A 27,648-nucleotide genomic window follows, 5' to 3' on the forward strand; every position below is an offset into this window, starting at 1 on the left:
AAGAATAGTGACACATGCTAAAACAGATTACAGAAATTAACTTTGAAGACAATTTTTATTGAGTCAATTAAGAACAAATTCTTATTTACAATGACTGCCTACCAAGAGCCAAAATGCCTCCTGTGAGGACGGGGATAAAAAATGTAGGACATCACAACAAAAGTGACACTACATAGAGGCAACACAACATGGTAGCAACACATGGCAGCAGCACAAACATTGTTAAGCACGAAGGACAAAAAGGTAGAGAACGCATCACGGGAAGCAGCCACAAGTGTCAGTAAGTGTCCATGATTTGAATGTAGGGATGGAGATAACTGTCCAGTTTGAGTGTTTGTTGCAGCTCGCTCCAGTCGCTAGCTGCAGCGAACTGAAAAGAGGAGCGACCCAGGGATGTGTGTGCTTTGAGGACCTTTAACAGAATGTCACTGGTAGAACAGGTGTTTTTTTTTAGGAGGGTGAGGGTTGCAGTAGGTATCTCAGATAGGGGGCCTAGAAGGGTTTTAGGAATAAGCATCAACCAGCGGGGTCTTGGGCTGGGTATACAGAGATGGCCAGTTTACAGAGGAGTTAAGAGTGCAGTGATGTGTCCTGTAAGGAGCATTGGTGGCAAATGTGATAGGCTGAAAGGCAAAGAACATTACGTCTCTGTAATCTAGCATGGTCATCTGAATCAGAGTTTGTCAGCTGGGGTGAAAGAGTGATTTATTATAGAGTAAACAAAGTCTTGATTTAGCAGCTTTTGGTGTTTTATTAGGATCCACATTAGCTGTTGCAAAAGCAGCAGCTACTCTTCCTGGGGTCCACATGAAACATGACATAATACAGAACCATAATAGACAAGAACAGCTTGGATTTGTGCTGAGATACGGACAGTGTACCGTCTAGCCATGCTCTCAAGTACTTGTCAAGCTTTAAACCCTCAGGTAGTAATCACACCGGTGGGGAGAGGAGCATTCTTACCAAACCACATGACCTTTGTTTTGGAGGTGTTTAGAACAAAGTTAAGGGCAGCGAAAGCTTGCTGGAGACTAAGAAAGCTTTGTTGTAGAGCGTTCAACACGAAATCTGAGGATGGGCCAGCTGAGTATAAGACTGTATCAAGAGAACTGAAGGGCTTTAAGAGAAGTTGAGACATGTTTTTGTCTGAAATAGATCACACATGAACACGAGCTCAGCTTGCTAAATTACACCAGTTTTATTTTTGCCTTTTGATACAGATTAGTAAAGATAACATTGATGTACTTGGCCTACGGTAACAATGTCTAAGAAAGACAACTCCGGCTCTATAAGCATGTGCAACAACAATCGTGTGTTCAATATCAAATGTAACCCAAAATATGCACTATTCAGAAGATACAAAGAACAGTATCATTATTTCAGACCTAGTGTGCAGTAGCTACAAGCTTTCTACATTTTTCCTCCAAATTTTCCTGTAATAAAGAAAAAAGATATTTGTCCTGCCATAAAGATGACAGCTGAATACCGGCTGCTAAGCCTCATACAATGGTACGAACTTTGAGATTTGATGAAAAGGTGCTACAGTACATGAAGTTGAATTCATTATTATGTGGTGTAAATGTTATGAAATGCAGCCAGGCAAGTTATTGAACAGTCAATGGAATTCCCTTTCAATCCCACACGAATAGCAGCCAACTTGAGTATTAAAAGGGAGTCTAGACTTCTTTCTTTTGAGCCTGTGGCTCACACCTGTCAATACAAAACTGACTATTGACCAGAAGCACTTTATCTCTATATACAGTGAAGTCTGAAATTAGACCATTTTGATAAAGATCAGCAAAAATGACTAATTCAATTACTGAGCTATATTTTATACTAATACAATTGCTCAGAGAAATTGCTTTTTGTTTAATACTTTATTTTCTCAAAGGGTAAAAATGTATACCTGTGTTCAATACCTCGCCTTGTGAGGATAATGGCACTGAGCCGTTATCAAAGAAAAGCTATGAGTTGGAGAACACATTGGGAGGGATCTTAGACCATTCCTCCATACAGGATCCTTCGTCTGCATTTTATGGACCGCCCTCTTCAATTCAAACCACAAGTTTTCAATGGGTTTCAAGTCTGGAGACAAATGGCTGTTGGCCAAAAATTATTTTGTGTCCAATTAACCCTTACTTTGTGGATTTTGATGTGTGCTTGGGGTTATTGTCTTGCTGGAAGATCCACTTGTGGCCAAGTTTCATATTCCTGGCAAAAGCAACCAGTGGTAGAAAAAGTCCCCAATACTCATACTTTTGTCAACTTAAAAATACCTTAATAGAAAATGACTAAAGTGAAAGTCACCCAGTAAAATACTACTTGAGTAAAAGTATTTTGTTTTAAATGTAAAGTAAATGTAATTGCAAAAATATACTAAGTATCAAAAGTAAAAGCATAAATAATTTCAAATTCCTTATATTAAGCAAACCTGACAGCACCATTTAAATGTTTTTTTTTTTTTTTTTAATGTACGAATAGCCAGGAGCGCAATCCAACATCATTTACAAATGAAGCATTTGTGTTTCGTGAGTCCGCCAGATTGAGGCAGTAGGGGTGACCAGGGATGTTCTCTTGATAAGTGTGTGAATTTGACCATTTCTCTGTCCTGCTAAGCATTCCAAATGTAATGAGTACTTTTGGGTGTCAGGGAAAATTTATGGAGTAAAAAGTACATTATTCTCTTTAGGAATGTAGTGAAGTAAAAGTTGTCAAATATTAATAAAGTACAGATATTCACAAAAAAATACTTTACACCACTGGAGGTAACCAGGTTTTTGGCATACATTTCCTGGTTCTGGGTAAAGTTCATGATGGCACGTTTACCTTAGTCTGTTTCCGGACTTGACATAAGCACAGACAAAGGATATCAAGAATCTGGATGGATTTTGTATGGAGGAATGGTCCAAGATCCCTCGTAACGTGTTCTCCAACTCATAAAACATTTTAGAGAAAGGTTCAGTGCCGTTATCCTTGTAAGGTATTGAAAACGGGTGTCAATTGAGCCCTACCTTTTGAGAATATTACTTGTTAAACAAAATCTTTCTCTGAGCAATTGTATTAGTATAAAAATAAATTTCCCAATTTTTGGGGATACAATATCGCTCAGTATTTCGATTATTTTATACACTCATTTTTTGCTCATCTTTATCAATGGTGTCAATTTCTAACCTTACGCCCACTGTACGCTATAGTAAGGCAGTCAAATGACATAAATTAGTATTAAATAGTTCGATATTCCCTATTTGATAAATCTAAGCATAATATCTATTATATACACTTAGTTTAAGCTCACTTCAAATGCCATTTCGTCCATCAAACTGCTGCAAATACGAGCTACATCTTTCATACATTTTACCAATCCTGACTTAACAGATAAGTATAGACTAAAGACAACACGTCTTTCTCTTAGATCCAGACCAGTTTTTTTCTCCTGCATAAAAATATATCCAGAGCCTTCATAGAAGGTAAAACCTCAGTTAAAAACACACAGAATCACAGTGGATACTGCTTTGTTTAGCCACCCTACTGTTAATAGTAGTCAATGTCTCTCAAGGCATGCATTGGAATTTGGCAGTTTGAGTGATGAAAGATCTGTAAGAAACCTCATCTCCAGACTACTGCGTTGTCTACCATCAATACTTATGAGGATAACTTGTAAAACACACTATACAGTGTATAGTTTTGCACCTATCATAATGGTAACAGACTAGTAACTGATAATAGGATTGTAATACTGTACCATAGCACTGCAATTGGATAGTGGACACATCACCAGTGTGAAACAAGATGGCAGTACTGCAAGTGTCTTCTTCAGACACTTTTACTTAATGCACATTCTCTGGCAGAAAAGGCGTATAATATCATAGTACACATCACTTACAACAGCAACTTTTCTCTCGAACTCTAGTTAACATTTTGCCAAAGCTGTCATTGGTGAGTCATGGTCTCTTGGTTTTTGGTTTTCTTGACATAGAATGTGCCACAAAAGTCATACAGAGAATAAACTTGACATTTAAGAGTATACTGAAGTAACTGTACAATGGTCCCGAGCCATTTGCCAAAGTGGGGCACTTTCCAATGGTCATTGGAATGCCTCTCCAAAGCCTCTTGTCTTAACCAAACGGGTGAACAACGAGTGTTTAAGTGACACTATCATTAGCACCAACCTCACACACTTCCTCCTCACACCCACCTCGGCTGACCCCCAGACCAAACACAGATGAACCTTGAACCTGCATCACGCTCTGAGAGTTAACCCCTAAGAGCACTCCAGAACTGGCCATGGTCAGGCAAGAGACAGCATTACTGCTGCTACCTGTACTGGAATGATGTGGGGACAAGACAGAGATCCCATTCCTGCCACCAACGACACCGTGACCGGCCTCGCTGGTCGAGAGAGGGAGATGCTGTGGGGAGATCCCATCAGTGCGGTCGGACCCTCCCCCATCCTCGCTCCTGCCAGCTGCCCCGCTCCGTCCCTCGCAGTGGGAGCGGTGCCGCATGAAGCTGTCGCGCCACATGAACTTCTTGCCGCAGCCGTGGCAGTCGTAGGGCTTGAGCCCCGTGTGGGTCTTCATGTGCTCCGTCAGGTGGTGCTTCATCTTGAACTTCTTGGCGCAGACGGGGCAGTTGAAAGGCCGCAGGTCCAGGTGCATGTTGATGTGACGGTCACGCATGCTCTTGTGGGTGAAGGTCTTTCCACAGTGGCACATGAACACCTTCCCTGAACTCCCGCCACCACCCCCGTCCAGTCCATCTAAGCCACCGGCCAAACCCCCCTGTGCTGACAAATGGACTGCTCCATGCTCCAGGTTTGGCCCTTTAAATGGTGCCCCGGCCATACCACCTCCCATTCCTATGGGTTGAGAGGAATCTAGAGAGGATTGTCTGTACATGAGGATCTGGTTGCCTTGCATGTCTATGGGAAAGAGCTGAGCTCTAGCAGCAGCAGCAGACTGGACTTGGCCTAGTAGGGCTGAGACGGTTCTGCCACCACTCTGACCAGCGCTGTCATGAAGGTGCTGTGGGAGAGTCTGGTCCATTAAACCACTGTCAAACTTGAGGTAGTCTTCAGAAGACTGGCAGTAATCCATCTATGAGAGAAAGTGATTCAGTTTGGTAACGATCCAAAAATACAGAAACTGACACTCATTCCAAATGCACCAACCAAATACAGTTGTCCTCCTGATAAGTTAGAATGGTAATTAGCCACATCCACTGACAAACATATTTTGCATCAAGGGTTTGACTAACCTGTGTCTCCATCTCATGGTCCGCTTTGCTGCTCAACTCTCCAGACAGAGTCCTAATGTTGGATATGTTGAACGTCCTCTCCCTCTCCCTCAGCATCTCCAACTCTCTCTCCTCTTCCTCATCTGGCCCTTCCTCACCCGACACCACGATCAGGTCATCGTCCTGGGGCCTCTCTGTTTTTACCACCACCCACTGCTTCCGGGGCATGATGCTGGGCTGGCTGTATGTGGGCCGCTTCTGGAGAGGGGAGGCATCCCCGTCTTGGTAGGACGACACCCCGAAGCTATCGCTGACTCCAACCTCTTGGTCCGAGACAGAGGCCGTCGGCTTCCTCCTGCTGCTCCCTCGCTTCCTATGGTACAGGAGCTCTTCTTCCTCTTCTTCATCCTCTTCTTCGATGAGGAAAGCCTCCTCGCCCCCAGAAGGGGTACAGTAGCTGGGGGTTGAGTTCACGCCTCCCTCCCCTGCAGCTCCAGCGGCCGCCGCTCCCCCTCCGAAGTTGGTGTCTCTGGGGCTAAAGTAGTTGGTGCTGCTGGGAGACTGGCTCTCACTCAGGGACGGGCGGCTGGGAGGGTGAGTGGCCGGCTGGGTGTTGCTTCCCCCAGCTTGGGCACTCCCAGCCCCGAGGGAGCTTTCACTGCTACTGCATCCAGGGTTCCCCTGAGCTCCCCCAATGACGCCCTGGGCTGCACTCCCACTCCCCGTCACCCGTCCCTCTTTGAGGAGCTCTGTGCACTTGTCCACGATGTGCCACATCTGCAGCACGCTGCCCACGGTGAGGTAGTTGACGATGTCTTCGCGGAGCATGCGCAGCTGGCCCGTGTAGGCGCAGCTCAGGACGCTCTCGAACGCCAGCGGGTCCATGACGGCAGGGATGGAGACGGTGGACATGTTCTTCAAGAGCACCTGGGGGGAGGAGGGGGTTGATGAGACAGTTAATGATGGTTGGCGACATCCAATGCACAGGATCAAAGTTATTGATGTAAACTCTCACTTCAGTGTAGCACAATCAGTGGCTGTTAGAGTTAAACTATACTGAACAAAAATATGCAATATTCAACAATTTTACAGATTTTACTGAGTTACAATTCATATAAGGAAATCAGTCAATTGAAATACATTAATTAGGCCCTAATTTATTGATTTCACATGACTGGGCAGGGGCGGAGCCATGGGTGGGCCTGGCTCCTAAGTGGGTGGGCCGATGCCCACCCATGGCTCCCCTCCTAGCCAATCAGAGTTTTGGCACCCCTCCTCAGTTCATGAAACCAGCAGTTTACATGTTGCATTTATATTTTTGTTCAGTCAGGCTATGCAATGCACCAGCAAGCAGAACAACAGACACACACCTGGTCGTGAAAGTAGGGTGAGGATGCAGCCAGCACACAGCGGTGGGCCTTGAACACCTGCCCCTGGACCTGGATGGAGAGGTCACAGAGCTGGCCCTCCTCGCGCTGCCTGTTCAGGCTGTCCAGTACAGACGCCTGGGAGCTGGGGAAGCACACCTGTACCACCGAGCCAGAGGGGGCACCTGAGCTGCTGCTGCTACAGCCCTGCCCCATGGACAGAGAATGCATCTAGGCTTTTGAAGAGATGGAAAATGTCGTTTGTGAAGGAATAATTCATTGCATGACGTGGTGGATGAATGGTGTATATCCTTTCATTTACTTACAAGTAGTTAACGGTTTTCCTGAGATGAACCCTTTATTAGTGCTTATTACTGCCTACAAAAAATAAGTCAACCACATGCCCAAAACATTCATATGAAATTGCCCTAGGTGGTCAATCAACCAATCAAGACCCCTTTAATGTAAGCTTTAAAAATCACTACTGATGCTTTCTTATAATGCATTGACTCAAATGTATCTGAATGACAGACACCACCTTGCTTGAGACTCAAAAACATTTACGAACACTGGAAAAAAACAATATTGTTGATAATGCAACAGCCTACAGCAACTGGCTGTAGACAATTAAAACGTGAGGAGTAGTAGTCTTTATTTTGCCACATGCATAGCAAAATAGCATATTGTAATGCAATTAGTTAACGTTAGGTAGCTTAGCACAGGCTTGCAGTCAATCAATCCTGCTAACCAGCCAGGAGCTGTAGCCAAATATAGCTAATAACAAAGCAAGCTGGTTTGTCAGCAGTCTGCGCCGGTGGACATCCGTTGAAAAGGCAGTGTTGTGAGTTTCTCTCATGACAAAGCATAGCTAGGTAGCTTCAAGCTCTCAGTCAAGAGAGCATAATTTAGCTACAGCTAAAAACTGCCCTAAATGTCTCTCTAGCTAGCTAACGTTAGCCTGCTAAAATGTATCAAGCTAAACACCACTTACCGTTTTAGAATGTGCACCTTTGAAACAATTACGTAAAGCCAGACTCTATCCTGACTAGCTATCTTCTCTCCGTTGATTACATATACATTTCCAATGATATGATTTGTTTCCCATCATATTTGGCAGACAACCCGTCATGCACCGCCTTTGACGAAATGTCAGACATACTGACCAGCCGACTAAAACCAAGCTATGACAAATACGACCTCTTGTGGCGTTTAGTCAAATTGGTAAAATGTTTATTAAACCAGAGAGGTGTATATAATGACGAGATGCTCATGTCTCCACCATAGACGGGAAGGCAGGCGACAAGTTTAGGACTGCATTTAAACCCAAAGAAACGTATTGGGCATATTCTAGACATAATCTGGCTAGAGTGAACGCTCTCGCTTCGACTTTTCCACTCTGATTAAATTGTATCATAGGGCGGCGCACAATTGGTCCAGCGTTGTCAGGGTTTGGCCGGAGTAGGCCGTCATTGTAAAATAAGAATTTGGGATCGGCGTTCTGCTTGGCCGGACGCTTAAACTAACATAGGCTAATGTGATTAGCATGAGGTTGTAAGTAACAAGAACATTTCCCAGGGTTTAGACATATTTGGTATGGCCAGAATTTTTTTATTATTGTTAATCTAACTACACTGTCCAATTTACAGTCACTATTACAGCGATAGAATACCATGCTATTGTTTGAGGAGCATGCAGTTATTAATTTGAAAATGTATCAATAAATCAATTAGGCACATTTGGGCAGACTTGATACAACATTTTGAACAGAAATGCAGTGGTTCATTGGATCAGTCTAAAACGTTGCATACAGTAGATGGCAGCAGTGTACAAAATCTAAATTGCACCTAAACTACTATGTGATTTAAATGGCCTTTCTATAACATTTCAAAGATGGAACAAAAAAAAAGGCATGTTTTTTTCTTTGTATTATATTTTACCAGATCTAATGTGTTATATTCTCCTACATTAATTTCACATTCCCACAAACTTCAAAGTGTTTCCTTTCAAATGATATCAAGAACATGCATATCCTTGCTACAGGTCCTGAGCTACAGGCAGTTAGATTTGGGTATGTAACTTTAGGTGAAAATTGAGAAAAAAAGGGTCTGATCCTTATTAACTGACTTACCTAGTTAAATAAAAACATGTAATGAAGTATTTCAGCTTAACATCTGCAACAGATCTGGAAGGCAACATTATCAGACCAAATAACCTTCATTCTTAGGGCTATAAAATCAGTCTCAGTTTACAGTTTACCCTACTGAAAACATCCATTAGGTAAAGTACAAGACAAACAACAAGCCTTACAAAATGAGCTTTTATTGATCTTTGTACATCGGATCCAATTGATTAAAAATGAATAATATGAAATGAAGCAACCAATACAAGGGCATGAGTTTAAAAATCACAATGTACAGACAACCACACTCAATCCTCCGAGGCAGCTTTGGAGGAGTTACGTCAGCTTTTGAGTTTCTGTACGGGATAAAGCTCTCCTGGAACACAGACAAAGAGTGGGAGGGTAAGCGAACGCAATCAAGCTATAACTTACAAAGCACTCATTACTCCATAAGCTTAGAGGCATTGGGCTGTAAACAGAAACCTTATTGGTCAGCGCGGCGATAACAATCCCAAGGTTGGTCAAGGAGCAGTTGATGGCTGTCATCTCACTGAAGTGGTACCCTTGGGATTGGCTCTTCTGCACCTGCTCACTGCCAGCCAGGTCCAAACACAGAGAGGCTCCAGACAGACACAGAAAGAGTCAGGATTCTCATACCAGAATGCAATCAATCATGATGTTATATTTCATCTTTTTTTCTTTCTTAAAACTGCATTGTTCGTTAAGGGCTTGTAAGTAAACATTTCACTCTGTTGTATTTGGCACATGTGACAAATAACATTTGATGACAGGATTATTATTTGTTCTCATTTAAGATCTCAGCCTTTGTGTAGTTGCAGATGTACAAAACGTAGACCACCAGTGAACACGCTTACATTTGCACGTGACGTCTCTTCCAGAGTTCTCGCCCTCAATGTCGAGCTGGAACACCGAGTGCGAGGAGTGGTCATTCATGTTAGTCCGGGCTGTGGATCGATTCTGGTTGGCCAGTGCGATCAGGTTGCAGACCTGGAAGGACAATTGGTCAAAATGGACACATTATATTAGCCTATAGAATAGAGGATACTTATACACACGCACACACACAGTTGAAGTCGGAAGTTTACATACACTTATGTTGGAGTCATTAAAACTCGTTTTTCAACCACTCCACACATTTCCTGTTAACAAACTATAGTTTTGGCAAGTCGGTTAGGACATCTACTTTGTGCATGACACAAGTAATTTTTCCAACAATTGTTTACAGACAGATTATTTCACTGTATCACAGTTCCAGTGGGTCAGAGGTTTACATACTGTGTTGACTGTGCCTTTAAACAACTTGGAAAATTCCAGAAAGTGATGTCATGGCTTTAGAAGCCAAGTCAGTTACACCAGCTCTGTCAGGAGGAATGGGCCAAAATTCACCCAACTTACTATGGGAACCTTGTGGAAGGCTACCCGAAAAATTTGACCCAAGTTAAACAATTTAAAGGCAATGCTACCAAATACTAATTGAGTGTATGTAAACTTATGACCCACTGGGAATGTGATGAAAGAAATAAAAGCTGAAATAAAGCATTTTCTCTACTATTATTCTGACATTTCAATTTTTTTTAAATAAAGTGGTGATCCTAACTGACCTAAAACAGGGAATTTTTACTAGGATTAAATGTCAGGAATTGTGAAAAAAAATAGTTTAAATGTATTTGGCTAAGGCGTATGTAAACTTCCGACTTCAACTGTGTGTGTGTGTGTGTGTGTATACATATATATACACACACACAGTTGAAGTCGGAAGTTTACATACGCCTTAGCCAAATACATGTAAACTATTTTTTTTTCACAATTCCTGACATTTAATCCTAGTAAAAATTCCCTGTTTTAGGTCAGTTAGGATCACCACTTTATTTAAAAAATGTGAAATGTCAGAATAATAGTAGAGAGAACGTGACGTATATATATATATATATATACAAATTACCTCAATAGTGGTAATGATTCAAAGTGTCCTTTTATTTTGCCCATTTAGGATTTAAAGTGTCCTACATGTCGAACACGGGAGGTAGAGCAGTTCTCTGATAAACCTGTAGTGGAGGTTCAAATCACTCTGCAATATATGTTTTCTTGTCCCATACACCAGATACGTGCAGTGAAATGTGTGGTTTTTACAGGGTTAGCCATGGTATATAGTACAACATCCCCACAGCAATACTGGTATGCATTTGTACACACTAGTGATGTGCAGTTTTAACTACTTTTCACAGACTTGAGTCATGATTTGTTTTTTCTGACTGACTCGTTCATTTTAGTTTTTCGTTTGACCTGCTAGTGCTGGCCGCAGCGACGCCTACAGCAGGGTTAATAATACACCCTCCTCCAGCTCAGAGGCTCAAGACGTGCTCCGACCACCAACTAACATTCTGTCATATGCACGCAGGAAAATAGATCATGAGCGTAGAGAAGAAAAAATACATGTTTAGAACTGGTAATGGATCGAATGGAGTAAGGATGACTGCAATTAATTGATTATTGAATGTTATAAATGGACACAACTCCGTTCAACAAACTCAAAACAAATCCCTGGAGGGGTTGCAGTTCGCAAATGACTGTGTCCATCACCTTGCCTGGCTGCCCAGACTCCTTGCGCCGGCCAAATGCTACGCCACGCCCACAGACGCTAGTTTCTTTTCGGCATCGTGAGATGCATGTAGAGCACATATGTCAGAGTCAAGGCCCGCGGGCCACATCCGGCCCGCGAGAAGGTTTTTTACGGCCCCTGGGATGATCTTGATTTATTATTAGAACCGGCCCGCAGACCGCAGCAAGCCGGCAGCCCGCAGATCTTTTACACGCACCAATACTACATTTCCCACAATGCAACGGTGACGCACCGAGCAGTAGGCTGCTTCATTTCAATATTTATTGGCACAGCAGTCGTCAGCATCACAGTAAAATTAACTTTCAGATACCCATCAAAAATGGCAAAACGGAAGGTGGACACTGAGAACGGGGGGTTTCAAACAAGGTGGGAGTCGGAGTATATGTTCACGGAGGTAGCTGGAAAACCTGTGTGTCTTCTGTGTGGAGAAAGTGTGGCGGTACTGAAAGAGTATAATCTGAGACGACATTATGAAACGAAACACGCGGACAAAAACAAGAATATGGACATGGAACAAAGGCTACAAAAGGCAGAGGAATTAAAACGAGGCCTCAAATCTCGACAGGCTCTGTTCAAAAAAGCCAAATCACAAGGCCAGGCTGCTGTCAAGGCCAGTTTTATTTTGGCAGAAGAGATCGCTAAATCAGCCCGGCCATTTACGGAGGGGGATTTCATCAAAAACTGCATGATTAAAGTTTGTGACGAAGTTTGCCCAGAAAAAAGGCAACTCTTTTTAAATGTGAGTCTGAGCAGAAACACCATTGCCGAGAGAGTAGACCAGTTGTCCATCAATCTAAAAGAGCAGCTTGTGAAAAAGGGAAAAGATTTCATTGCATATTCCTTGGCTGTGGATGAGAGCACCGACATTTCTGACATTGCCCAGTTGTCAATTTTCATCCGCGGAGTGGACTCCAGCCTAAGCGTGACAGAGGAGTTTTTGGCTTTACGTCCTATGCATGGCACAACTACGGGGCATGATTTGTATGAAGAGGTGTCAAGATGTGTAAATGAGATGGAGCTGCCTTGGGAAAAACTCGTGGGTTTGACAACCGACGGAGCACCTGCGATGTGTGGACACAGGAGCGGACTGGTGGCGAAGATACGGGAAAAGATGCAAGAGGAAAACGCGACAGGTGAGCCGACAGCTTATCATTGTATCATACACCAGGAAGCGTTGTGCGGTAAAGCCTTGAAAATGGAGCATGTAATGAGCATCATCACGCGCACAGTTAACTTTATCAGAGCCAAAGGTTTGAATCACCGCCAGTTCAAGGCATTTCTGACGGAGTTAGAAACGGAGCATGGTGATTTGCCTTATCACACAGAGGTGCGATGGCTAAGCCAGGGAAAGGTGCTTCAAAGATGTTTCGAGCTTCGTGAGGAGATTTGTCTGTTCTTGGACAGCAAAGGGAAAGACACAACACAACTCCGAGACGAAATGTTTCTGTGTGAAATGGCTTTTCTGTGTGACATTACGAGTCATCTGAATGCAATGAACTTGCAGCTGCAGGGTCGGGATCATGTCATCTCTGATATGTACAGTACAGTGAAGGCATTTAAAACCAAACTGACTCTGTGGGAGACGCAGATGCGGAAAGAAAATTTGAGCCACTTTCCCAGCTGCCAGACCATGAAAGAGAAGCTCTCTACCAGTGCGTTCCCGAGCGCACAGTTGGCTGATAAAATAGGTATGCTTGCCGCTGACTTTCGACGCCGATTTGCTGACTTTGAAGCACAAAAAAGCAGGTTGGAACTGCTCGGTAACCCATTTGCTGTTGACGTGGAAAGCTCACCACCAAACCTCCAAATGGAGTTGATTGACCTCCAATGCAATGATGCACTGAGGGCAAAATATGCGGCAGTGGGTGCTGCGGAGTTCGCCCGTTTCCTCCCCGACACAATGCCCCAGCTGCGCATCCAGGCTGCTCAAACGTTGTCTATGTTTGGCAGCACATACCTGTGTGAACAACTGTTTTCTTTGATGAACCTGAACAAAACATCACACAGAAGTCGACTTACTGCTGAACACCTCCACTCAATTCTGAGGATTTCCTCAGCTCAGAGCCTTACCCCGAACATTGATGAACTTGTGGAAAAGATGGGACACCACCAAGTATCACCCTCAACCTCAAACAAGTGAACATTACTGTGCAATCACATATTTAGAGTTTTTACTCAGTTCAAGTTTAAAAGTTAAAGTTTAATATTTGTTTTCACTGCATGTTACTTCTCCTTAAACAAAGTGTTGTTTTTGATTAATAGATTTTTGCACTTTATTTTATTGTATTTCAATCCAATTATATTTTAAAAATATTTCAGTTGAGTGGATGATAGAAAATTGCTATTATTGTTTTTTTCTTTGAAGTAAATTTAGCCCACTTTTGCTAAAATAGAAAATATAGGCTACTGATGGTGCCTTGAATACCGGTTTCTTTCATTTAATGTTCATGTTATGGGGATTTTTATATAAAGGAAATTTGTCTTTTGTGTCTGTTGAAAATTAAAGATTACTGACAGAGCCATAAGAAAATATTGCTTTATTTATCTGATCATATTGGAATATATTTGTTAGGTTTTCAGTAGGTTCAATTAGGTTCACTAGACTATATGCGTAATTTAAAATTTTTTCAATGAACATTCGCACAGTCCGGCCCTCGGCTTGTAGCTAAATTTTTTATTTGGCCCTCCGTCCATTTGACTTTGACACCCCTGATGTAGAGAATGACAGAGCAGCAGAATATTTTAGTGCGAGTCGTGAGGTTACTTTTCACAAGCAATGCATTCTGCCAAGAGTGGTTCACAATATAGTCCGGCTGCGGCCAAAACTAGACCTCGTTTCAAATGTATCAAGAAATAATCATATTTCTATGCTAAATGTAAACTGGGAAAAACGATCAAGAATCCGGTCCAAAAAGTGAAATGTTGCAGTCACACCAGATTCATCTCATTCCACTTCAATGGGAAATACATCATCTGATCAGAAAAACAGAAACGCATTGACACAGTAAATGTAAAAAAAACAAGTTTAAATTCCCTGTTCAGTGTAATAGAACTGTTTCAGCTGAAGGGACAGCTACCACGCATACTAATGAAAACCAATGGTATCATCACTACCTCCCATCCCTGCTCCCGCAATTTCTTGGAGGCCTGGAAGATCTGCTGCACGGCCCGGGGGATGACCCCACGCATGTCCTCCTTCTCTCCCCCCCCTCCATGGTGTAGCTTTTGCCACTGTCTGTAAGCGAAGCAGCAGACGTTGTAGCCGTCCAGGGCTGACTGCACCAGGAGGGAAATCTCCTCAAACACATCCTGTTGCCGTGTGGAGGGCCCAAACATCACAGTCTCTCCTCCAGGTTGCGGACCATGTCCTGGGTCTCCCTCAGGGTGGTCTGGCAACGGGAAAGAGTGGAGCCCTGCAAAGAGCTGGGTCAGGTAAGAAGAGAGAAGCCAGACATTGATCCATCAGACGCACCTAAAAATATATATATATATTGGGCTGCAAAGGGGGTTCTGGCAAAGAGACGTAATGGCAGTGGGTTTGAATGAGGCTGGACAAAACGACTATGCCAGACTTCCTCTGATATTTCTGACCAAGGAGCAGAGGCAAGACTGCCTCATTCAATACAGCTATACACCATTCATCTCATGTCACAACAGTCAAGGTGATCAGTTGTCACAATGAGTAGGCCTGCGTGCTATTTCACTTCTTGTGTGGGAGAACATGTTCTGTCAATGTGTTTTTTTGAAAGCTTTATTTTGGCTGGATTAAGTTTGTTTCCCCTATCATGTACGGGATTTGTATATATATATATATATTTTCCTTGTGCAGTTGGTCGGGGCATTACACCTTTTTGGCTTGTAGTCTGCCATAAAAATCCACAGAAGATGATGCTCGACCTGCACATTGTGAAGCTCGGCCTCCATGCTCTTTCTCAAGCCTAGAAGAACGTTGTGCTCCTCAGTGAGGTTGCATAAGGTCTTCTCCAGGGAGACCTTCTCACTGGCTACAATGGTCAGCTGCTCTTTGACGCCAGACAGGGTAGCCAGCTCCTGCTCATAGTGGCTGCAACACAGAACAAAACTGGGTAAGATTGGCAAGCACACCAAAGGGACCTAAAGAGTAACATGTAGTGACACTATCATGTTTTATTTACTGCACTACTGGCTAAATGTATGCATAAAGTTATGACTGGTATAGGACTCAAGAAAGGTGAGAAATCATGTCAGCTATACACCCACTTGTTTTGCTAAATCAACACTTACCTCTTACCTCTGAACTTCCTTATGCAAAATAAGTCACTCTTTCCTATGTGGTTACAATGCCCGTTCCCATGCCACTACACCCATTTTCACATAATGGTCTACCCTATGCATGCTCCATGGTACTGCTCCGTGGTACTTCTCCATGTACCCGAGCTGAGTGTGGAGTTCTTGTAGCTCTGAAGTCATCTGTGCTTCCGTCTGTCTGCTTTTAGCTACAGACTCCTTCAGACTAGTTCTCCTGGGCCACCGTTTTGACTTTGCTCTGGTAGTTGGAAATCTTGCCCTCCGTGTCACTAACGTTTTCCTTTGAGGTCCCATGCAGGCAGCCGTGAACCCCCCCCCCCCCCCCCCCCCCAACAGCTGCTGTTGGTGCGAAGGAAACACATTCAACACCCTCATGTCTTAAGATATGGAAGAGAATGTTTGTGGATACAAGATACAGAAAATGTTAAGGACCATGTGGAAAAAACAGAGACTATGGTAGTTATCTGTTTTAGCGACGGATGCAATGGGCGGCTTCTGAAAACCTTTTCAGGGTATAAAAAATATATTATATATATATTACACACACACACACATACATTGTGAAGAAATGATAGAAAATACGTAGGGCTGTCCCAGATGAAAAAAATCTTGGTCGACCAAGAGTTGTCTGTTATTTCTACCAATCATGGTAGAAATAAAGGTGTATTTTTCCATATATAGACATCCTATGTGTTTTAATCAAGTCAACTATATTCACTGAGTTTGTCTGATGCCTTAAGCAAACAGTCTGATTAAATAATTTAAAAAGACACACAAATGACTAGCTGGAGTCAGGCCAGCAATTTATTTGATTGTGCTGGGCCAGGCATAGACTAGCGGCGCTGTATTGATATTTAAAAAGACACAGCGAGTGACAGTGACTAGCACCTGTTGTCTCTCTCTCTCTCTGTGTTGCAGCGACCACCACAGAACATCAAAGTGTTTATCGCTACCTGGTGTCTGAAATCCCTCATTTGTTTAGGAAAAACATTCCCTATTCCCTCAACCCTTGTCCTCTTTACGTGACACATGTATGCATCCTATGCACGAGACCAAAGACCTATTCACACGGGACTAGTGTTAATAGAGAGCGTTGGTTGTCATTATTACTCCAGAATGTCCGTTATTCCATAGGACGATTTGGACGGGATTAGTGTTTTTTCTTCTCCAAAACTGCCCCATGTAATCCTTTATTTTTCCCCAATAAATGGACAGTTATGACGGAAGGCTGGAGGTTTTTATTCTAGGCGTGAAGATACAGTATTTCAACATTTTCAGGTGATGGGGCCACACTGATAACTCCAGCTTGGATCCCAAGTTTCTAATCTAAACCAAACCATCTTTCCTATAGTGTCGCCATAACATTTGAATTGAGGAAGTGTGATCATAATCATTAGGATATTTTAGCGACCTACAGTACGTCCTAAATATCCCCCCAGCCTTCAGATGCGAGCTAAACGGTGCAATTACACGAGTTGCATTTTGCATGGATGAGAAAGTTAACTTATCATTTCCAAACGTTTAGGTCAGTTGTATTCTTCTGCTTTGCAATCTATTAAACAGCAAGGATTGCATTAAATAGGCTCAATATTTCTTTCTGATACATTTGGTAATATTCCATTCATACGCACAAAACATATAAACAATAGCATTCACTGTGAAAGTTTATAGGCTACATGTAAGCTTACACCTGTCAAACTCAGACATTTCACTCAAAAAACTGGGATGTTGATTCACACTCCATACTGCCCTTTCCCACCTGGACAAAAGGAACAGCTATGTGAGAATGCTGTTCACTGACTACAGCACAGCGTTAGTGCCCACGAAGCTCATAACTAAGCTAAAGACCCTGGGACTAAACACCTCCCTCTGCAACTGGATCCTGGACTTCCTGATGGGCCACCCCCAAGTGGTAAGGGTAGGAAAGAACCCGTCTGCCACGCTGATCTTCAACATTGGGGCCCTTCAGGGGTCTGTACTTAGTCCCCTCATGTAGTCCTTGGCCAAACAAGACTCCAAAACCATCATTACGTTTGCTGACGACACAACAGTGGTAGGCCTGATCACCGACAATGATGAGACAGCCTATAGTGAGGAGGTCAGAGACCTGGCAGTGTGGTGCCAGGACAACAACTTCTCCCTCAATGTGAGCAAGACAAAGGAGCTGAACATGGACTACAGGAAAAGGCGGGCCGAACAGACCCCCATTAACATCGAAGGGACTGTAGTGGAGCGGTTCGAGAGTTTCAAGTTCCTTGGTGTCCACATCACCAACGAACTATCATGGTCCAAACACACCAAGACAGTTGTGAAGAGGGCACGACAACACCTTTTCCCGCTCAGGAGACTGAAAAGATTTGGCACGGGTCCCCAGATTCTTAAAAAGTTCTAGAGCTGCACCAGAGACAATCCTGACCGGTTGCATCACCGCCTGGTATGGCAACTGCTCGGCATCTGACAGTAAGGTGCTACAGAGAGTAGTGCAAACGGCCCAGTACATCACTGGGGCCAAGCTTCCTTCCATCCAGGACCTATATATTAGGCGTGTCAGAGGAAAGCCCCCCAAAAATGGCCAGAGACTCCAGTCACCCAAGTCATAGACTGTTCTCTGCTACAGCACGGCAAGCGGTACCGGAGCGCCAAGTCTAGGACCAAAAGGCTCCTCAATAGCTTCTACCCCCAAGCCACAAGACTGCTGAACAATTAAATCAAATGGCCACAGGACTATTTACATTTGATTTGAACGGATGATCTCTCCGCATGTATGGTTCCCACCGTGAAGCATGGAGGTTTGATGGTGCTTTGCCGGTGACACTGTCAGTGATTTATTTAGAATTCAATGCACACTTAACCAGCATGGCTACCACAGCATTCTGCAGCGATGCGCCATCCCATCTGGTTTGCGCTTTGTGGGACTATAATTTGTTTTTTGACAGGACAATGAGGCAACACACTTCCAGGCTGTGTAAGGGCTATTCGACCAAGAAGGAGAGTGATGGAGTGCCGCATCAGATGACCTGGTCTCCACAATCACAACAAGTGCTCACTATATGTGGGTACTCCTTCAAGACTGTTGGAAAAGCATTCCAGATGAAGCTGGTTGAGAGAATGCCAAGAGTGTGCAAAGCTGTCATCAAGGCAAAGGGTGGCTACTTTGAAGAATCTAAAATATATTTTGATTTGTTTAACAATTTTTTGCTTACTACATGATGCCATGTGTTACTAGATAATAGTGAAGACATCAAAACTATTCTACAATGTAGAAAATAGTCAAATTAAAGAAAAACCCTTGAATGAGTAGGTGTGTCCAAACTTGACTGGTACGTGGACATTAAAATCAAGGCCGGTTTGGACCGCACCAAGATTTAACCAATCATAGATGTCTATCTTTGGTTCAGATTTGGTCCGGACCAAAAACCAATGTCCGTGGAAATCAAGGCCGGTCCGGAACTGCACTAAAAGAAGACATTGGTAAGTGCTTACAGTGTTGCCTGAAATGTTATTTTATGAATGCCCATCTATGTGGTTAGCCTACAGTTTGTAAAACACCAAAAAAACTATGTCCAGACAGGACCAAAAAAAGATATTCAAAAGAAGTCTGCCCTTGCTTACTAGGGTGTAGCCTGCCATGTCGGCCCAGGATGGAATTTTATGAATGCCCATCCATGTAGTAGGTCCACCATTTGTAAAAACAGGCCATTTCATTGGCTTTATTAGTCCTGATTCTTGTGACTAATCAATTTGGCCAATTAAGCACTGAATATCAGCTTCATCAGGAAATATCACGAGCCTATTTGCAATGTGTTTACACAGAAGTATTTCCTTTTTCGCTATAATCACTTTGTCAAAACATTTACAGATACTAAACATCTAACCACTGATCATTACAATGGGGTGAAACTCCTGGTCAACAGTTATGATTGTCCATTCCATAACGACCATATTACTTTGACCTGTCCTGTTTTTAGGATATATTGCTTTGTTAAAACATGCCAGCTCATTTTTTATTTGACCGAGCGCCATTTAGGTTAGGCTATTTGATCGGAAAAACCTGCATGATGTAAAATGGTAGGTTTTATGTGTTGTTGGTGTGTCTAGGTCAGTTTAACACAGAAAATGCCGCCCTTGTCAATCTGCCGCCACAGGCGGTCGCCTAATCCTGCCTAATGTGCGGACAAGCCGTTCTTATAGCATATCATAATCACATCAATAAATTGGTTATAAACTCGAAACACCGTAACACGTGAGCCAAATTCATGCAGAGAACGTGACAAATAAACTAGAAACGGGGGAATATTTACACATTGCTCAGGAGGTAAAGTCAGATGTGTGGAATACATTTGACTAGTTGTAGAAAATACTGGAGAAATAAGGTAAGGAGCAAGCGCTGTGTGGATATTATGTGTGCGAAACAGGTGCTGTATAGATTACAATATCATTTCTGACCATTTGGAACAATGTACACAACACTAAATAAAGTATAAGTATACCAGAGAGTCTGTTGTAACATTTTGTTTTGTTAAGCCTTAATTACAGCAAAGACTAAAAACAGTCGCATTCATTTATGAATGCAATTTCCGAAATGGAACGAATTATTCAAGGTTGACTTCATATTAAAACTAAAATGCTTGATTGCAATTCAAAGTCATGAATGACTTGTATGCTGTGTGATGACATGAACGAAGGAATGATTGATACAGTAGCCTATAGAAGTATTGAAATGTAGGCCTAAGTAAGTTACGGTATTAAGACTAGACAGGATGTGCTCTTAGGCCTACAGCTCGATGGTGGTTATACAAGGCTGCCTACTAATGACAATGACATTACTATAATAATAATAAAGTAATAACAATAAGGAGATCAAGAAAAGGAGCATTATTTTTTATAAATATTAATTTCCCAACAATTCTGAACAGTGTAAACACTAAATAAATTATTAATATTAGCAATGAGGCTGTTCTAACAAAAGCCTTTATTACAGCAAAGCAAAGATTACAAACAGCTGAATTTGTGAAATTGTTTACTTGACATGTCTTTGCACGAGGCTTGGTGCTCACGAAATCAGTAGGCTATTAAACCAAGTCAAACAGGCAACAGAGGCAGGATCTGTCTTATTTTCTGTAGATATATTGATGATTTATAAAGCCAGGCACAAATAATATTGTTTGTATTAGTGTTGCAGCATTTTTTATGTAATAAAACCACATAAACTCAGCAAAAAAAAGAAACGTCCCTTTTTCAGGACCCTGTCTTTCAAAGATAATTCGCAAAAATCCAAATAACTTCACAGATCTTCATTGTAAAAGGTTTTAACACTGTTTCCCATGCTTGTTCAATGAACCATAAACAATTAATGAACATGCACCTGTGGAACAGTCGTTAAGACACTAACAGCTTACAGGCGGTAGGCAATTAAGGTCACAATTATGAAAACCTAGCACACTAAAGAGGCCTTTCTATTGACTCTGAAAAACACCAAAAGTAAGATGCCCAGGGTCCCTGCTCATCTGCATGAATGTGCCTTAGGCCTGCTGCAAGGAGGCATGAGGACTGCAGATGTGGCCAGGGCAAAAAACTGCAATGTCCGTACAGTGAGACGCCTAAGACAGCACTACAGGGAGACAGGACGGACAGCTGATCGTCCTCGCAGTGGCAGACCACGCGTAACAACAGCTGCACAGGATTGGTACATCCGAACATCACACCTGCGGGACAGGTACAGGATGGCAACAACTGCCCGAGTTACACCAGGAACGCACAATCCCTCCATCAATGCTCAGATTGTCCCCAATAGGCTGAGAGAGGCTGGACTGAGGGCTTGTAGGCCTGTTGTAAGGCAAGTCCTGACATCACCGGCAACAACGTCGCTTATGGGTACAAACCCACCGTCGCTGGATCAGACAGGACTGGCAAAAAGTGCTCTTCACTGACGAGTCGCAGTTTTGTCTCACCAGGTGTGATGGTCGGATTCGTGTTTATCGTCGAAGTAATGAGAGTTAAACCGAGGCCTGTACTCTGGAGCGGGATCGATTTGGAGGTGGAGGGTCCGTCATGTTCTGGGGCGGTGTGTCACAGCACCATCGGACTGAGCTTGTTGTCATTGCAGGCAATCTCAACGCTGTGCGTTACAAAGACATCCTCCTCCCTCAAGTGGTACCCTTCCTGCAGACTCATCCTGACATGACCCTCCAGCATGACAATGCCACCAGCCATGCTGCTCGTTCTGTCCGTGATTTCCTGCAAGACAGGAATGTCAGTCTTTTGCCATGGCCAGCGAAGAGTGCGGATCTCAATCCCATTGAGCATGTCTGGGACCTGTTGGATCGGAAGGTGAGAGCTAGGGCCATTCCCCGCAGAAATGTCCGGGAACTTGCAGGTGCCTTGGTGGGAGAGTGGGGTAACATTTCACAGCAAGAACTGGCAAATCTGGTGCAGTCCATGCATTGCAGTACTTATTGCAGCTGGTGGCCACACCAGATACTAGAGGTCAACCGATTAATCGGAATGGCAGATTAATCAAGGCCGATTTCAAGTTTTTATAACAATTGGTAAATCGGCATTTTTAGACAGCGATCATGGGCGATTACATTGCACTCCATGAGGAGACTGCGTGGCAGGCTGACTACCTGTTACGGAAGTGCAGCAAGGAGCCAAGTTAAGGTGCTTGCTAGCATTAAACTTATCTTATAAAAACAATCAATCACTAGTTAACTACACATGGTTGATGATATTACTAGTTTATCTAGCTTTTCCTGCATTGCATATAATAGATGCGGTGCCTGTTCATTTATCATTGAATCACAGCCTACTTCGCCAAATGGGTGATTTAACAAGCGCATTCACAAAAAAAGCACTATTTTTATTATTATTATTATTATTATTTATTATTGGTACACTATTGCACCAATGTGTACCTAACCATAAACATCAATGCCTTTCTTAAAATCAATACACAAGTATATATTTTTAAACCTGCATATTTAGTCAATATTGCCTGCTAACATGAATTTCTTTTAACTGGGGAAATTGGGTCACTTCTCTTGCGTTCTATGCAAGCAGAGTCAGGGTATATGCAGCAGTTTGGGCCGCCTGGCTCATTGCGAACTGTGTGAAGACCATTTTTTCCTAACAAAGACCGTAATTAATTTGCCAGAATTGTACATAATTATGACATAACATTGAAGGTTGTGCAATGTAACAGCAATATTTAGACTTGGGGATGCCACCCGTTAGATAAAATACAGAACGGTTCCGTATTTCACTGAAAGAATAAATGTTTTGTTTTCAAAATGAGTTTCCGGATTTGACCATATTAATGACCTAAGGCTAGTATTTCTGTGTGTCATTATGTTATAATTAAGTCCATAATTGTTACGAACAATGAGGAAAATTGTGAGGAGTCAGGCGCAGAGAGCAAAGGTATGGGGAAAAAACACTCTTTAATGGCCAACCAGAAGAACAACTGGTAACGTCAAAACATTGGCGTAAAAATCCACTTGAATAAAGTACACACTGGAAAAATAAATCCAGACAAACCCCAAAATCAAACGAACAACCTCATACAAAACAGAAAGACAAGCCCGCACAAACAGAAGCGGGCTAAACAAACTTAAATAGCACCACCCTAACAACCAAACAATAAACAGGTGAAAACAATTAGTCAAAACCAAACGAAAAGGAAAAAGGGATCGGTGGCAGCTAGTAGACCGGCGACGACGACCGCCGAGCGCCACTCGAACAGGAAGGGAAGCCACCTTCGGTAATACTCGTTACAATAATTTGATAGAGCAGTCTGACTGAGCGGTGGTAGGCAGCAGCAGGCTCGTACGCATTCATTCAAACAGCACTTTCCTGCATTTGCCAGCAGCTCTTCGCTGTGCTTCAAGCATTGTGCTGTTTATGACTTCAAGCCTATCAACTCCCGAAATTAGGCTGGCAATACTAAAGTACCTATTAGAACATCCAATAGTCAAAGGTATATGAAATACAAATGGTATAGAGAGAAATAGTCCTATAATAACTACAACCTAAAACTTCTTACATGGGAATATCGAAGACTCATGTTAAAAGGAACCACCAGCTTTCATATGTTCTGAGCAAGGAACTTGCTTTTTTACATGGCACATATTGCACTTTAACTTTCTTCTCCAACACTTAGTTTTTGCATTATCTAAACCAAATTGAACATTTCATTATTTATTTCAGGCTAAATTGAGTTTATTGATGTATTATATTAAGTTAAAATAAGTGTTTGTTCAGTATTGTTGTAATTGTCATTATTACAAATATACATTTAAAAAGAATCGGCTGATTAATCGGTATCGGCTTTTTTTGGTCCTCTAATAATCGGTATCTGTGTTGAAAAATCATAATCGGTCGACTTCTACCAGATACTGACTGTTACTTTTGATTTTGACCCCCCCTTTGTTCAGGGACACATTATTCCATTTCTGTTAGTCACATGTCTGTGGAACTTGTTCAGTTTATGTCTCAGTTGTTAAATCTTGTTATGTTCATCCAAATATTTACACATGTTAAGTTTGCTGAAAATAAACGCAGTTGACAGTGAGAGGATGTTTATTTTTTTGCTGAGTTTACAATTTCAGTAGCACATGTCTTATACTGATGGCCTGTGCCACCCCCACGGCCTCCACAATGGATCAGTCCACTCAGCGTGAATCCCAAGTTTCTTGTACACCATGAGATTTTTTCCCCTACTGCTCGACTAAAAGAAATCTCGGTCGACCAACAGCCTATCGACCAAACAATCACCAGTCGACTAAATTGAGTCAGCCCTACAAACAAGACAGTCGACTGGTACGGCTAGCTATAAATATATATATCTTTCTCAATACACAGTACCTCACCTCTAGACGGAGCAGCAGCTATAGTGGCTGCTCTTGTAGGCCGAATCAGTTTGACTGCTAAGAGAGAGGAAGGGAAGGAGCAAGAGACCTAATAAAAATAAAAAATAAACACATACAGGAATTACAGAAAGACTGTGCTAAAACTATAAGAAACAAGAGGTGATGACATTGGCCAAGCCATTAAATTAAGTGTTTGAGAGGACCACTCACTAGCAGCTCGCTTGGGTGGAAGGGGCCTCTTTGTTCCCATTGCATTAACTGCCTGTCTCATCTTTGGGTCAGAATCAACCCTTCGCATCTTTTTCTAAAGGAGGCTTTTTTTTTTACTGGTAAATAAGGACACACTGGAAACCGAACACATCTAACTGTTTGTGATGTATAAAGGAATTTAACATGTTTGTCATCAGTGCCTGTATTACAGTTTTGCAGAAGATAGCCACACCTGAACAGGTTGTTGGTCAGAGTTCATGCTTTCACTGCTGTTGCTAGAGGAGGACTTTTTTTTTACCAGACATGACTGGTAGGCGGGAGGTGTTCTGCAGAGGGAGGAATATTTGTTAGTGAAATATATATATTTTTATCTAACGTTACAAAGTGATAACAGATTGCAGAAGGCACTCCATTTAGCTACATGTTTTTCTGTAGTTGTCAACAGAGAAAGTGAGAGTAAACTGACTAGTTCCTGGCCTAAGCTTGATGATATCCAAAACCACCCAATTCAGACTGACAGCTAACGTTAGGTTGATAGCTAGCTAGTTATATCAGAGTCCCACTCACCTCTTTATTCATATGACTTGCATTTGTATGTACCTAAACAGAGGGGTCAACATGTAACGTTAACCATAATGGAATCAATGGCATGACATAGGGCTAGTTAAAAAGAAACCATTGGCTAGTTAACGTTAGCAATCTAACTAGAATGGTGTTTTGAATTACGAACTGCAACTTCGTATAGATTGTAGCTAGATATCCATGTTTAAATTGTGTGAAAATAGCAAGCTAGCAGGGGTGTAGTTTACTATAATATGTGGTTAGAGTAACTAAAATTAACTGGCTTACTGTACAGTAGCTAACTAACAAGCCAATCTTAGTTGGCTAACTTTACACACCCAGCAAGTCGTGATAAAGCTGATGGAACGGCAAATCCATAGCAGACATACAAAATTCAACAGCCTTTCAAACATATAAACAAGACATTTCACAAATTTGAGTTGAGCAATATTTACTTACCAATCCGCGCGTTCACACTGGTTTCGCTGCAGACACCACACCCATTTGAATTCACACCGTCCGATGTAATTGGTTGACTTTAGAACATCCCGTTGAAGGAAACACAATCCCGCCTTCTTTTTGCTTTACTACCCAATCCAACGTAAATGATAGTCGTTTAGGGGATGGGCAATTTTCTGCCAATTCCATTCCCAATACAGAAAATCCATTGATCAGGTCAGTCGTTGGATCAATGAAATGTATTCTGATATCGAATATAAAATAGAAATATAGCTCTGAATCATCAGCATGGCTCTATAAAATAACAATATTCAGTTAAATATGGACATATGAGCTAAATGAATATGGAACTTCGGTCAGATACAGTCAAGAAGGAATTGAGAGAAAACAAAAACAAAGATGGATTCACACAATCACTTTCTAATCTACATTTGAATTATTATGTAAACCAGTTTTCATTACCTGTTTGAACTCATTAAAATCTAGCTTTTTTACCCACAATATTTCCACAACACATTGGCAAACTTTTTTGGGGGGGGAATTAATTATTATGATTATGACTATTATGTTATGGATAAAATACATTAATACTATCAATTTTCACATTCATCAAAACCTACTGGACCTAAAACACATTGTTCTCTCATCATATACTGTTCCCTAGCAAATACTGTTCACCCATTTATGTTCCCCCATCAGATAGGCTACTATTGTTTACGACACCTGTATACCCAATAACAACTTTTCACTTCCTATCACATTCTGTTAGAGCTGTTGTTAGGGAGCTATAACAGGGATAAAAGACCAGCTGGGGCTGCATATGTACTGTTTGGGTTGCACACGCACTGTGTCGGGTGGATGCACCCAGAGTAGTATTGGTGAGATCCTCCCTGGAAACTCCTAGTCTTTTGAGCCATCAGAGGATTTTTTTTTTGGAGTTGGTTTCCCATAGCTTGCCAGCAGCCATGCCATCCCACCTGCTGGGTTGCCTCAGAAGCTAAGCAGGGTTGGTCCTTGGGTGGGTGACCTGGGGCACGTATTCCCTACTCAGTAAGGTTATTATGGGTTGAGGTCTTTTGGTGAAGGTGGTTTTGCATTTGGATGGGTTTAGTGATATTTTGCTGACTTGGACCCATGTATCCCAGGCTATTTAGGGTTGCCTGGTGCGTGGTAATGTCTCAGCAGGAATTAAGCAGGTTAAAGGCCATCATGTTCAGCTGTTGTTCATTTCACAGGCAGCAATGTCAATTATGGCCATGATGGGAGAACAACAGTAGGCCTATATGATGGGAAAGCAGTATCCGATAGAGAACAGTATATTGTAGCGATCCTCGCTATATGAGCCATGGTACAATTTCCACCAAGTGGGTTAACCATATTGGGGCGATGCTTAGGGTGTTTGACTTTCATGCCAGAGACCAGGGTTTGTTTCCTGCTCTTTCCGTTCGCTACATTGGTGTCAGAAGTGGGATGGTGGCCGTAACATAGTCCGGGACATGAGGGGGCTGAGTCTAGTCGAATTAAGGGGACGTGGCTTCCAGTTCGGAGAGGGCAGTGTAGCAATCCTCGCCATATGAGCCACATTACATTTCCCACCAAGTGGGTTAAACCTATTGACGCAATGCGGAGACCAGGGTATTCACGCCGGAGACCAGGGTGCACCCGCCGCCTCTGTTCGCTACAATATAGTGGGGGAACAATATCTGATGGGGGAGCATATCTTTTTTTCTTGCACCTTGTTGGAAACTGGACCAGGATTCCAGTTTGGGGACCAGTGTCTTCGCCTGTACTGTGGCATACCTGTATTAGCCATCATTGATAGTGGAAGGCTACCAACAGTAAATTCCATATCGTCATAAATTAAACTAAATAATCATATAATATATGATCATATACATTTGA

The 27,648-nt window shown here is 42.4% G+C and overlaps 2 protein-coding genes across 12 annotated transcripts; both read right to left on the minus strand.

Annotated features, from left to right (window-relative positions):
• Positions 1–36: 36 nt before the first annotated feature.
• Positions 37–7,901, minus strand: LOC129831245 (zinc finger and BTB domain-containing protein 22-like). Of its 2 annotated transcripts, none has more exons than XM_055894430.1 (4): positions 7,594–7,901; positions 6,606–6,833; positions 5,257–6,162; positions 37–5,096 (listed from the first exon to the last, which is right to left on the minus strand). In XM_055894430.1, exons 2-4 carry the CDS (start codon positions 6,831–6,833, stop codon positions 4,143–4,145), a joined length of 2,088 nt encoding a protein of 695 aa, XP_055750405.1. In that variant the 5' UTR covers positions 7,594–7,901; the 3' UTR covers positions 37–4,142. The 2 variants fall into 2 exon arrangements, with proteins under 2 accessions (XP_055750405.1, XP_055750404.1); XM_055894429.1 differs by having other exon boundaries at positions 6,606–6,838.
• Positions 7,902–8,905: 1,004 nt separating this feature from the next.
• LOC129831246 (carboxy-terminal kinesin 2-like) lies at positions 8,906–26,117 on the minus strand. 10 transcript variants are annotated; one of them, XM_055894433.1, is made up of 9 exons: positions 25,747–25,963; positions 25,294–25,326; positions 24,959–25,052; positions 24,517–24,573; positions 15,260–15,425; positions 14,477–14,785; positions 9,597–9,729; positions 9,205–9,341; positions 8,906–9,097 (listed from the first exon to the last, which is right to left on the minus strand). In XM_055894433.1, exons 5-9 carry the CDS (start codon positions 15,284–15,286, stop codon positions 8,921–8,923), a joined length of 783 nt encoding a protein of 260 aa, XP_055750408.1. In that variant the 5' UTR covers positions 15,287–15,425; positions 24,517–24,573; positions 24,959–25,052; positions 25,294–25,326; positions 25,747–25,963; the 3' UTR covers positions 8,906–8,920. The 10 variants fall into 10 exon arrangements, 8 of the variants coding, with proteins under 8 accessions (XP_055750408.1, XP_055750409.1, XP_055750407.1 ...); XM_055894434.1 differs by having other exon boundaries at positions 24,512–24,573; XM_055894432.1 differs by having other exon boundaries at positions 24,517–24,604.
• Positions 26,118–27,648: the final 1,531 nt, after the last annotated feature.

This window comes from Salvelinus fontinalis, chromosome 32 (genome assembly GCF_029448725.1).
Source record: "Salvelinus fontinalis isolate EN_2023a chromosome 32, ASM2944872v1, whole genome shotgun sequence".
In the NCBI taxonomy this organism is placed as follows: Eukaryota; Metazoa; Chordata; class Actinopteri; order Salmoniformes; family Salmonidae; genus Salvelinus; species Salvelinus fontinalis.